Below are 13,399 nucleotides of genomic sequence, written 5' to 3' on the forward strand. Positions count from 1 at the left end.
TGAAGGTAGGAGAAGGGGGTGACAGAAGATGAGATGGTTGGATGGCATCACTGACTCAGTGGACATGAGTTTGAGCAAACTGCAAGAGACAGTGAGGATAGGGAAGCCTGGCGAGCTACAGTTCATGGGGACACAACTTAGTGACTAAACAACAACTCAATAAAAACTTCCTGAGTTCTACATATCAATCACCATGTACCAGGCTCTGTACTAAGCATAGCAATTAATCAAAGAACCTGATGTGGCCACTTCTGATTCCTAAAACTTTAGCATAATATACCCACTATCAGTAAATAGTTTAGGTTTTCTAACAGTAACTGAAATAAGTGATTCCTTCAATTAAGCAGTAATTATGGAAAACAGTTTTATTGATAAGCTTTCTCCTTTAATTTTACATGAGTCATAATTATACCTACCACTAGAATGTTTATATAATTCTTATAATTCTTAAAAATTTATATAAATTCTTTTATTCTTATAAAATTTTAAAAACATAATTCTTATAAAATTCATAAAATCCAAACTATTAAAACAAAATCAAACTAAATATTATTTGGTAAATTGATTTGATAGACAATTTAAAATAATAATCATACTAGATTTTTCTGCTTTAAGAAAACTATTATCAAATTATAATACATGGGTTAAATTGGTCCTAGAGACTATCATTCCTTTAGCCTACTTCAGAAACAGACAGTAAAATTTTATAAAAATGTAAATATAAGATAGAGTATATATATATATATAGCTCAAAGAAAAATGACTTTACCAATTTAACTGCAAGAGCAGATGCTGGCTGAAATTATCAGTCAAAAGTTGGATATCTCAAAAGAAATATTTAAAAAGAATAATCAAATTAATATTTTTCTTATTCTAACAAATTCAAGTTTACTGTAGCTTGCAATATGATTCTTTAAGTTCCATCAGCCTTATGATAGCCTAACTCTAAACAACAGTACATCATTTGGGAAATATCCTCAAAGATCCTAGAATAAAATCAACTGTAAAAACTGAAAAATACATTTAATATCACTAATTACTACATTTTCCTTTGAGGACACATCCCAAAGTTCCCCATGGACTGTCGCTGAATTAGGTCCACTTATTAGGTCATTCAATAAAATATTTACAGAATACCTTCTTATATATTTAGCAATTAAACTAGCTAAACTAGAGGCTCTAACTTCTGTGTACAAACAAGTCGTAATGGCTAAAACACTAGAAAAAAGCAAAGATGTATTAATTTACTTTCTTTAATGATGTTTATAATTCTACTTTTGAGTTGGTAAGAACAGAAACGATTCTTGATCGAATCATCTAGTTTGCTCAAAGGCCTCTTGACAGTATATGGCAATAAGAGCATGAACACTATTAATAAAACAGTGCCTCAATCTTCAGAGTATGATAGCAAGGTTTTTTAAGTTAAAAAAAAAAACTTTTATAAAATACCAAGGAAACCATGATTTATAATTTCAGCAGAATGTATAAACTTCATAAATATTAGAGCATTGAAAAATAAAAGATATAAACTGTACTCAAAGGACATACTGATGTTATTAAATGGCATAGAAAAGTCCTAAAAGAATAAAATTGCCAAATGTATGAAAGTCAGTAAAGCACAGATTCATGGTAATTTAAGGACAGTAAGAATTTCAAAAAAGCAAGAGAGTTCCAGAAAAACATCTATTTCTGCTTTATTGACTATGCTAAAGCCTTTGACTGTGTGGATCACAATAAACTGTGGAAAATTCTTCAAGAGATGGGAATACCTGACCTGCCTCTTGAGAAACCTATATGCAGGTCAGGCAACAGTTAGAACTGGACATGGAACAACAGACTGGTTCCAAATAGGAAAAGGAGTATGTCAAGGCTGTATATTGTCACCCTGCTTATTTAACTTATATGCAGAGTACATCATGAGAAACGCTGGGCTGGAAGAAACACAAGCTGGAATCAGGATTGCTGGGAGAAATATCAATAACCTCAGATATGCAGATGACACCATCCTTACGGCAGAAAATGAAGAGGAACTAAAAAGCCTCTTGATGAAAGTGAAAGAGGAGAGTGAAAAAGTTGGCTTAAAGCTCAACATTCAGAAAACAAAGATCATGGCATCTGGTCCCATCATTTCATGGGAAATAGATGGGGAAACAGTGGAAACAGTGTCAGACTTTATTTTTGGGGGCTCCAAAATCACTGCAGATGGTGATTGCAGCCATGAAATTAAAAGATGCTTACTCCTTGGAAGAAAAGTTATGACCAACCTAGATAGCATATTCAAAAGCAGAGACATTACTTTGCCAACAAAGGTCCATCTAGTCAAGGCTATGGTTTTTCCAGTAGTCATTATGGATGTGAGAGTTGGACTGGGAAGAAAGCTGAGCACTGAAGAATTGATGCTTTTGAACTGTGGTGTTGGAGAAGACTCTTGAGAGTCCCTTGGACTGCAAGGAGATCCAACCAGTCCATTCTAAAGGAGATCAACCCTGGGTGTTCTTTGGAAGGAATGATGCTAAAGCTGAAACTCCAGTACTTTGGCCACCTCACGCGAAGAGTTGACTCATTGGAAAAGACTCTGATGCTGGGAGGGATTGGGGGCAGGAGGAGAAGGGGACAACAGAGGATGAGATGGCTGGATGGCATCACTGACTCGATGGACGTGAGTCTGAGTGAACTCCAGGAGATGATGATGGACAGGGAGGCCTGGCGTGCTGCGATTCATGGGGTCGCAAAGAGTCAGACACGACTGAGCGACTGAACTAACTAAGAATTTCATAAAGCTCTGATGCTTTGTTTTCCAAATTATATTTTATAATTCACTATACCCATGAAGTCAGGATTTGAAAACGGATTCTATTTTTATAATAATGGCTTACATCTCTATTACTATTGTCTCTACAAATACAACATTGGTTGCCCCTCTTGAAAACAGATATAACTAGCCACAAGAGAGAGCTTAGTAAGACCCTGTGTTAATAGTTATATAATATTCAGTATTAAAATAATATGCAGAAATAGCATATCAATGTATCAGAGTTTATATACACATGTAACACAGGCTCATGAAACTTCTTTGACCTTCCCTTCCTCCCTTCAATCCACCACGGTGATCAACTTGGGACCCTAAAGCTACCTACCATGCCATGGAGCATGTCTTTTCTCTTTAGCGTTTCCAAGAGTAACTTCCATGCAACAACAGTCCTTGAGGAAATATTAATTGGTATAAAGTAAATCTGGGAAACAATATATCTCTACCTTCCTATAGATTCACAATGCACATTGATATGTTAAAGGATCACAAAAACAGATACTAATCCACTGCTTATATAATTAAGCAAAGAACATTTTGTCTGTCATGTTCCCATTAGCTTCTTGCAGAACAGGATTCAAAAGAATACCAGCATGGAAAGGGTATTCAAATATTCAATGTGTATTAGTGGGGAACGTTCTTCACAAGGAGCTCCATGATCCCAAAGTATTTTAAAAACCGCAAGACACTGTTATGGGTTGAAATAAATCTCTCCAAGAAGTTATGTTGGAGTGCTAACCCCTACTACCTCAAAAGGTGACTGTGATTTTGTGATTTTGTTTGGAGATAGAATCTTTATAGAGGTAAGCAAGTTAAAATGAGAAAGTGAAAGTGTTAGTTGCTCAGTTGTGTCTGACTCTTTGAGACTCCAGGGACTGTAGCCTGCCCAGCTCCTATGAACATGGGATTTCCCAGGCAAGAATACTGGAGTGGGTTGCCATTTCCTTCTCCAGGGAATCTTCCTGACTCAAGGATCGAATCCAGGTCTCCTGCATTGCAGAGGAACTCTTTACAGTCTGAACCACCAGTGAAGCTCCAAAATGAGACAGGGTGGATCCTAATCCAATACGACTGGACTTCTTCATAAAAAGGAGAAATTTAGACAGAGAGAGAGACATTAATAGAGGGAAGGTGATGCGAAGACATAAGGAGAAGGCCATCTATCAGGAAAGGGAATGGAATAGATTCTTCCCACACAGACTTCAGTAGGAACTAATAACCCTGTTGACAGCTTGATTTTGGACTTTTCTAGCATCCAGAACTTTGATACAATACATTTCTGTTCTTTTAAGCTAGCCAGTTTATATTAATAGTAGCTTGTCACAGCAGCCCTAAGGAAACAAACACAAACACATCATCAATTCCTATCTTATACTCACATGTACATGAGTAATAATGATAGTAATATTGCCTAATACTGGAGAAATAGAAACAGGTCTTCTGTCTTCACTAAACATGAGTTATACTCACTAAAGTCAGGTTGTAAATAAAAAAGTGCCCTGTTCCCAACTACTTGTCTTAGAGTTGCTTTACTATACAAGTTTTATTTACCCAAGATCTTCCCTGGTGGCTCAGGTGGTAAAGAATCCGCCTGCAACGTGGGAGACCCAGGTTCGACCCCTGGGTTAGGAAGATCCCCTGGAGAAGGGAACGGCAACTCACTACAGTACTCTTGCCTGGAGAATTCCGTGGACAGAGGAGCCTGGTGGACATTTTGCTAAATGTCCTTAGAGTGCCTTTTTCATTTAACTATTTTGTTCTATTAAAATGAGAAATTCTTTCCTCTAAATGACAAAATACAAAGAAACAAAATTTGTTCACATTTTTTTGCTTATTTTGCAAATTTGAGAAAGAAAACAAACATTCGAAATTCAAGATTATCAATTAACTTGAAAGAAGATGCAGAAAAATATAAATGAAAAAGAAATTATATGAAAAATAATTTTACTCTAAAAATAAACTTGAGGCCTCATCCCAAAGAGCTGTTGTTAGAAAAAGAGAACGAAGAGATAAATTAGTATGTTTCTGAGACTCTGTGAAACAAGAAATTTAAGAAGTGGAAAAAAATAGATATAAAAATATCTGAAACTGCTCTACTCATTCCTGGCAAAAACAAAAAGACTCAGACTTTTCGGGGCAAAGTGGAGGTCCTCTACTATTAAATGGGATATGTGATGGTTATATTTTTATGTTATCTTGATCGCCCAGGTATTTAGTTAATGACTATTTCTGGGTGTATCTGTGAGGGTGTTTTTTTATGAAATTAACTTTTGAATCAACAGACTAAATACAGCAGATTGCCCTCCCCAAACTGATGGGCTTCATCCAACCAACCGAAGGCTTGGACAGAATAAAAGAATGAGGAAGAAAGGATTTGTTCTTTTTGCTTGACTGTCTTTCACCTGGGATACTGGTCTGCTTTCAGACTCAGAATGGGACTGGAACTTACATCATCAGCTCTCCTGGTTCTCAGGCCTCTGGACTCAGATTGGAACTATACTATCATCTCTCCTGGATTTCCAGCTTAACATCTACAGATCTTGGATCTCTGACTCCATAATCAAGTGACCATATAAGCCAATTCTTGTTAGACTAAATCAGTCAATCCTTCTATCTATCTATCTATATATATATACACACACATACACACATATATGTACTTCAGAATAATGGTATCTCATTTAGGGAAGACTAAAGGATTATATTTTATTGCTTCTATTTTTTTAGAGAATCAGATTAACAGAGGATAGAAGAAGGTTTCATATGTGAATTTTAAGAATTATGCAAAAGAAGGATGATGGCATCTTAAACATGCCCATAATATCCTGTGAATACCTACACATTTAGACTAATACACTAGATTCTAACTACTCACTCAGCATCATTATTTTTGCCTGTTATAAAAGTGACTGCACAATGCTTAGCTAATTGCATAAGCCAATACATTACAAATGAGTAAATGAATGAGCAAATAACTGCAGGGGTATAAAGTTCAAGTAGGCTAAATGCTAGCAAGTTGATGTCATCTGATCACTTTGTTAGGGGAACCACAATGACTGAAACTGCCCACCCTCGAATCACAGTAACTATCTCCCTGAGTTATTTTATGACAGGAGGTCCCGGTGAGGAACGTGGAACTAACAAGCCACCACTAACTAGAGGAGTTCAGGAAAGGTCAAAAGGAAATAACACATGTCCGACCACCTCCCAGAATCCTTTTTGGTGGTACCATCTTGGCTGAGCAATGTGTACACCACCAGGAAGGACTCTGAGTCAGAATGATCGGCCAAAGACAACCAGGAAGCTAATCCCATCGCCATAAAACCAAAGACTTTGAGCCACTTGGCAGAACAGTTCTTCTGGGTTCCCTTACCCTATTGCTCTCCACCCAGGCACCTCTGCCCAGTAAAGTCTCTTTGTCAAGCTCATGTGACTCCTCAGACTATTCATTGCTCACTCTAAGACAAGAGCCCACTCTCAGGCCCTGGAAGGGGTCCCCTTCCTGCAACAATTTTATGTTGGAGAGTAACAATAGATGGTAATTTTCCTTTGTTTTTGAACTAATAGTTTAACTCCAAATAAATATAAAACAATTCTTTGAGAAAAGCAGAAAAAAACTGTTAGTTGTGACTTGTGATTAACTATTTCTCTAAATTATATTTTGCTGTATTGCACAAATAATGTAAGTGAAAACATTTTCCTAGGAATCATTTATATGACAAAGAATCTAAGCTTTAAATATATGAATTCTCACCATGTATACATTGGCCTTTCCATAGAAATTTTTAAAAGTATTTGAGATTCATTTAAATGGCTAAATCTCAAACAGTGTTGGTTTTCCAGTAGTTGTGAATGAAGAATGACAACTTTAGCCATATTAAATTCACAGAAAAATTAAAGCCCTCAATATAGTCACATAGAAGCAGTTCCCTACACACAACCACCTTCTTCTGAGAAAAATAATTCACAAATAATGAGTTGGAAAGTACAAACTCTTAAAGATAGAACAATAAAGATTTACAATTTTTAAAGACTGGTAGAACATGAACTCGAACGTCTTATATTTTGAGACAAATACAGTTGAAATGGAAAAAATAACATTTATTTATCACTTTGACTATGTAATTTTTCTATAAAGGACAATTTTAAGTAGTCTGGGCTAGGTCACCATAGTTGCTAACTCACATTTCTTACAGGAAATTCTCTTTCCATTTGCTATAGTTCTATTTTTATTTTTATTTTTTTTTGTCTCTGAGAAACTATAAGAAACTTATTCCCTATATTGAGTCAAAATACCCCCTTTAATTTTAAAATAGTGAATATATATTTAGTTTTCAGCTAGTAAAATTTTTTTATTACTTTATGATCCTCAGAAATATTAAGAGCTAGATGCACTGATGATACATTTTTATACATGTAATTAAATTCAGGAAAATTAAATGATAACCAGTCATTTGTGAAAAGAATGTTTACTTTGGGATATTCTTACCTATGCAAGGTTATTACTAAAGAAATCATTTAATGTTCACCTTTAGTTGTAGTGCCTTCTCTAAGTTTTCAATCCTTCTTTCAGCTTTTCTCAGCTTCTTAAGTTCCTCTGAGTCTGCGAAAGAGCTCTTTGGGGACAAAGACCTTGAACGTTTCACAGGTGGTTCCTCGAGAATAAAACAAGGACATGGTTGAGCTAGTTGGAACACTGGATTATGAAAGACATGCAAAATTAAAGAACAAGTAATTTTGAATACTAATAATGAATTATAAAAAAAAAAAAATCCTGCATGGAATACCAGAGAAATAACAAGCGGAATTACCACAGTGCTACCGCTAAAGGTTTCTCTGTGACTCGTTAATGAGAATATTCATTTACATTTACATTGTTTCTTTCAGAATAATGATGTCCCATTAGGGAAGACTAAAGGGTTATGGACTCAGAAATGCAAGAAGCCTCATTACAAAGGAGGGGATGGAGGCTGGTCTAATTGCTCTTCGAGGGTCCAAGGTTACACTTGATAGGACAACCTGAAACAAGAGGGAAAGGGTTTCTTTCCCTTTGAAATAGTTTAACACACTGTGAAGTCGAAGGAACAATATGCTTGAGGAATATAAATACAACAGACAGTAGATCTTACACCATAATGACCATATGGTCATTAACTATAATGTGGCTAACTAGAGACGAGAATGTGTGTTTATATTATGTACAGCTTCATATACCAATCTGGAGAAGGAATATGTGAAAGCAACTATTAAGCTGGGCAACATATTGCTCATACTTACTGCATGTCCTTATGAAAAAGAAAGAAAATTCTCTGTTCAAAATATCACTCTAATTTTCCTCATTTTTTTTAAAAAGCAATGAAACATCAAAGGAGTACATTTTTAAAGTTCAGCCATATAGCACAAAATCAAATTAGATTCTATACTGTATCTCAATTTTAGGATTTTTTTTTCATTTAAATTAAGCTCAATGCGTGAAACTATTCAAAAATTGCAAGAAACGTATATGCAGTTATGTTTAAATATATACATACAAAGATAATATATATAATAAAGCTCATTCTTCTGAAAATTACTAATAATTTAGAGGTAGTAAATAAGAATGCCGCATAAACATGAGTCTCATTTTAAATACTTCTTTTACTAAGACAGTTTGTCTTACTCATAGGAAAATTCAAAAGAATGAGAAACAATTATCTTGAAAACATGATTTTCTACTTTAAAAAATATTTTCTACTGATGAAATAAAAAGTGTGAGAAATATACCTCTAAAACTCCTTACTTTTAGGAAAAGCTTATTTCAATTCATATAGAAAGAATATATTTACAATCTGACAGTCTTGACTTTTTATATTAGTCAATGTTCATAGAATCTTTTGCAGCATAACAAGAACATGCAATAAATACTATGAAAAGGAAAAGCTGAGACATTAATAAATAAGAATCACGGTACAAAAAATTTACTTATTCTCCACTGTTATACCTTTAACTCTGAAAATATGTAACTGCCCATATTAATATTACATTTTAATTTATAATTTATATTTCACATGGGTAGTATTTTAAATATCACATTCAAATGAAATAGAAACATTAAGATATATTTTTCTTCTGATGAAAATTAGAAAATTGAGTTAAGGGCTAATACCACATTAAAATTTCTACTTAGATTAATTTATCTATAGATTAGATAGATGAGGCATATTTAGCAAAACTTTTTAATGTAAGAATGCTAATTTACTGCAAAAGAGGCATATCACTACTAATAAATTTAATTAAATTAGGAAGATATTACTCAATCTTCAAAAAGGGAAAACTTGCCAGTCCCAATCATGATTTTATAAAACATGTGATACATGGTATTTTTTAAAAGCTTTCAGAAATATAAACAGAGAAGTAAATGTTGCTATTCATTTTTTAACTTCATCTCTTGCCTTGCTAGCCTCATCCTGACAATTTCACAAAGTGACGACTGTCCCTACCTTACGTTTCCCTTCAGTACTTGTCAAGATGCTCTTCTCTGAGGAACCCTTGTTGGTAGACCTGTTCTCTGACAGTTTTTCATTTGCTATTTTCAGTTTCTCCTGTAAATACTCAATTTCAGACTTCTGTGAGACCATTAAGGTTTCTAAGCTTGATAAAGATGGCTGTTGAGAAACCTGTTTTAAAAAATGTTTGTATCTTACATTATTTACACATCCATGCAAATATTTATATGTTTTTATATTATATAAATCATAAGTATTCCAAGAAAGAATATTTCATTTCAAAAATAAACTATAAACCTGCATTAGCTAAGCTTCTATCATCCTTATAGAATGGCATTTTTCAATAAAATAACCAAGAGTCTGTATACAAATTTTTTAAATATGTCTGTCATGCAGATTTTTAGAAGAAAAAATTTAAAGCATGGATGCATTATATATACAACTTATCTATAAAATTATTTCAAATTAATGATTATACATATAAGTATTTCCTCAGTAAATACTCAATGCAATACCACTGAATATAAGCCTCAGAAAAGTGAACCAGCAGCACAATAGGCCTAACTAGCTTTTAATGCATTACAATTTATTAATAACAACTCAACTGAGATTTTTTAAAGTCAACAGAGTTTATATTATTCTCCTTTGAAACTCATTCCCATGTCAGATAAACTGTTAATGGTAAGCACCACATTTTAGCAACAGAAATCAAAGGAAAATTAAGTTTGTAGGAAACCTGTTAATGAAAACTAACATTCCACAAAATTGTACCACCATCTTAACCAAATATATTTGAGACCATTAAAATGCATGCACTCACATTATTTCAAATTAACCATTCGCTCACACACACACACAAAACAACACTGGATCACAGTAAAACAAAGTATTTGTTGATTTCCAGGAAAGAAAAGTCAGTACTTATGATTTTAATATTATCAATATAGATCCAATGGCCCTGAAAAAGGTTTCATTTAAAATATGGATAGCCCCATCCTTCCTAAATGATATTTCTAAGGATTATAAGAAAAATATGTATGCTTAACTTTTCCAAACTAACAATGAGAAATATTATTTTTTTCTAAGTTTGATTGCTTTTTTCTTTTTTTGGGGGGATAGGCATATTTTTCCTAATTCTAACCTATATTTTTTTATAAAAAAAAAGGATCATCTAGTATACTATTATATTATATATATATATTATAGATATATAAAGTATCGATATATATATAGTATACTAGATACAGTATGGGAGAAGGCAATGGCACCCCACTCCAGTACTCTTGCTGGAAAATCCCATGGACAGAGGAGCCTGGTAGGCTGCAGTCCATGGTGTCGCTAAGAGTTGGACATGACTGAGCGACTTCACTTTCACTTTTCACTTTCATGCATTGGAGGAGGAAATGGCAACCCACTCCAGTGTTCTTGCCTGGAGAATCCCAGGGACGGGGGAGCCTGGTGGGCTGCCGTCTATGGGGTCACAGACAGTCGCACACGACTGAAGCGACTTAGCAGCAGCAGCAGCAGATATAGTATAGGATACTAATTATTATATTACACTACGCTATATTATAACATACTACTTTCCTCATACATAAGTGACATAAGTCACCTGATATGTTTCCCAATCTTTATTCTGTCACAACACTATATATTTTTCTCAGAATGTTGTTTATGTTTTATGTTTACCACACTTATAACATTAATTTATACTCTATTAGCTTGCATTGAACATCAAATTAAAATAGCTTAAGCATTTTTTTCCCAAATTCTAAAAGACTTTTGACTTATTATTTCTCTTCCTTTAAACCATTGTACATCTTTTATTTATTCTTTCCTCTTTGCTTATAAATATTTCCTTTGATTGGCCTGCCAATCTGAACAATTTACAAAGGTTACCTAAACCGCAGAACAGGAGTTCTGGCTTTATTAAAATTATAAAGAATATATTAACATTCCATTATTTACCCAAAGACATTTAAAATAACTTTTTCAAACAAAAATTTAGAAAAAAAAAACAAGAAAAACAGTACTTTAGTTATTGTTATATCCAATAAGCAATCCTGTGTTCTTTAACAAATGAGTTTTCTAAGTCATTAGTGGGTTATAATACAATAGATAAGAACATAAAAAAACATGAATGTTTGGTCAAGAAGCTGCAATCAGAAATAATTACAGTATTTATCAAGATATTGGAAAAGTCCAACAGTGGACATTGCTGCTACTGCTAAGTCACTTCAGTCGTGTCCGACTCTGTGCGACCCCATAGACGGCAGCCCACCAGGCTCCCCTGTCCCTGGGATTCTCCAGGCAAGAACACTGGAGTGGGTTGCCATTTCCTTCTCCAGTGCATGAAAGTGAAAAGTGAAAGTGAAGTCACTCAGTCGTGTCTGACTCTTCACGACCCCATGGACTGCAGCCTACTAGGCTCCTCCATCCATGGGATTTTCCAGGCAAGAGTACTGGAGTGGGGTGCCATTGCCTTCTCCAGTGGACATTCTACTATAATAATAAAAGATTTCTTATTTAGGCAGCATTCCTTTAAAATTCCTCAGAAAACAGTAACAGAACTTCAAAATTAAAAAATACTATTCAAGCAGTACTTAACTCAAGCTCACATACGAGTCATAATGTAAATAAAAAAGTAAAATGAGTTTGTTTTTAATTACAGCTTTAGAATTCCTTCAATGGGGACACTTTGTATTCATGTTGAACATATAGATATATACTTTACTTTGACAAGGAAACTTATGCATGTTCCCAGGTTTTCACAAGTGTAGTCTTTTCTCTCTCCCTTGCCCTTTATCCCTTTTGCTAGGGATACATGCACAAGCAGTATTTCAACTGGCTATCATAATATGACCACTTTTAAAATAATAAGTAAAATGAAATATCAAGTCACAGTCACTTTCATTTCTGAAGGAATAAGGAGGGTATTTGTGGTAGTATTATTTAGCAAAAGCCAGTTGTTTTCATAGAGAAATGTGGTGCACTAATGCCAGATTTACTGATTTTTCAAAAGAATGGAAGAATTCAAATTTCTAAGAGAAATCTAATTTTAAAAGGTTGGCCAGACTCAGTTTATGACTGTTGTAGCTTGAAAGCATGGTGGTGGGACTATAAACAGGTACACGTTTCCTGTGGAAATTCTAAACATGAATCAAAGGACACAAAATTGTACCAAGCTTTTAACTTTGTTCTAATCATGCTGAATGAAGGTTGATAAAGATACATGATAAATGCTGAGTGAGGAAAGTACATGTTATAGAGGAATTCAGAATACTGTACAGAAATAGATTTCACCAAATCCTGAAATTTATAGCATTATTTCTGAATGGAGGTGAATTTTCATCATACATATATGAATTTCCTTAATTTTTAACATTGAACATGGAACATTTCACTAAATAGTTTTAAAAAGGTTTTTTTTTATGCAAATAAAAGGAATAAAAAAATTCAGTGTAAAAATTTCAGTACAGATAGGGGAAATATAAATGAAAGTCTCTCCATAACATGATCTCTCAGAATTCACTAATGATAAATTTGGAATACACTTCCCATACTTTAAAGAGAAAAGGAAAACTGTTTTAATATACACTTTAAATTGCTTTTTTATTACTAATTTTATTTTTTAGAACAGCTTTATATTTACAGAAAAACTGAGCAGATAATAAAGAATATTCCACTCCCATCCACCTAGTTTCTCCTATTATTAACAACTAAAATGAATATATTTATTAAAATTAATGAACCAATTTTCATATGTTATTTTGACTGAAGTCATTAGTTTTTTCAAATTTCCATAGTTTTCACCTAATGTCCTCTTCTGTTCAAGGATACCACATACATTTCACCTGTCACGTCAGCAACTCTTGGCTGGGATAGATTCTCAGACTTTTATTTTTGCTGACATTGACAGTTTCACAGAGTACTATTCAAGTTTATCGTAGGATGGCCCTATATTGGAGTTTGTCTATGTTTTTATCATGATTAGACTGGGGTTATGAATTTGGGGATGGAATATCACACAGGCATCATACCTTATCAAGGGTACACACTTTCAACATGATTTGACTAATGATATAACCTGATTACACTACCAAAT

At 33.9% G+C, this 13,399-nt stretch overlaps 1 protein-coding gene across 4 annotated transcripts in view; it reads right to left on the reverse strand.

Annotated features, from left to right (window-relative positions):
- CNTLN (centlein) overlaps nt 1–13,399 on the reverse strand; it is a 352,880-nt gene that overhangs the window by 146,956 nt on the left and 192,525 nt on the right. For all 4 annotated transcript variants that reach the window (XM_027549176.1, XM_027549174.1, XM_027549178.1 and 1 more), the window contains 2 exons: nt 9,289–9,465; nt 7,339–7,464 (listed from right to left, as the gene is read on the reverse strand). In XM_027549176.1, the coding sequence (XP_027404977.1) occupies nt 7,339–7,464; nt 9,289–9,465 (303 nt within the window). The remainder of the gene's footprint in view (nt 1–7,338; nt 7,465–9,288; nt 9,466–13,399) is intronic.

The sequence above is a fragment of the Bos indicus x Bos taurus genome, chromosome 8, assembly GCF_003369695.1.
Source record: "Bos indicus x Bos taurus breed Angus x Brahman F1 hybrid chromosome 8, Bos_hybrid_MaternalHap_v2.0, whole genome shotgun sequence".
Classification (NCBI taxonomy): Eukaryota; Metazoa; Chordata; class Mammalia; order Artiodactyla; family Bovidae; genus Bos; species Bos indicus x Bos taurus.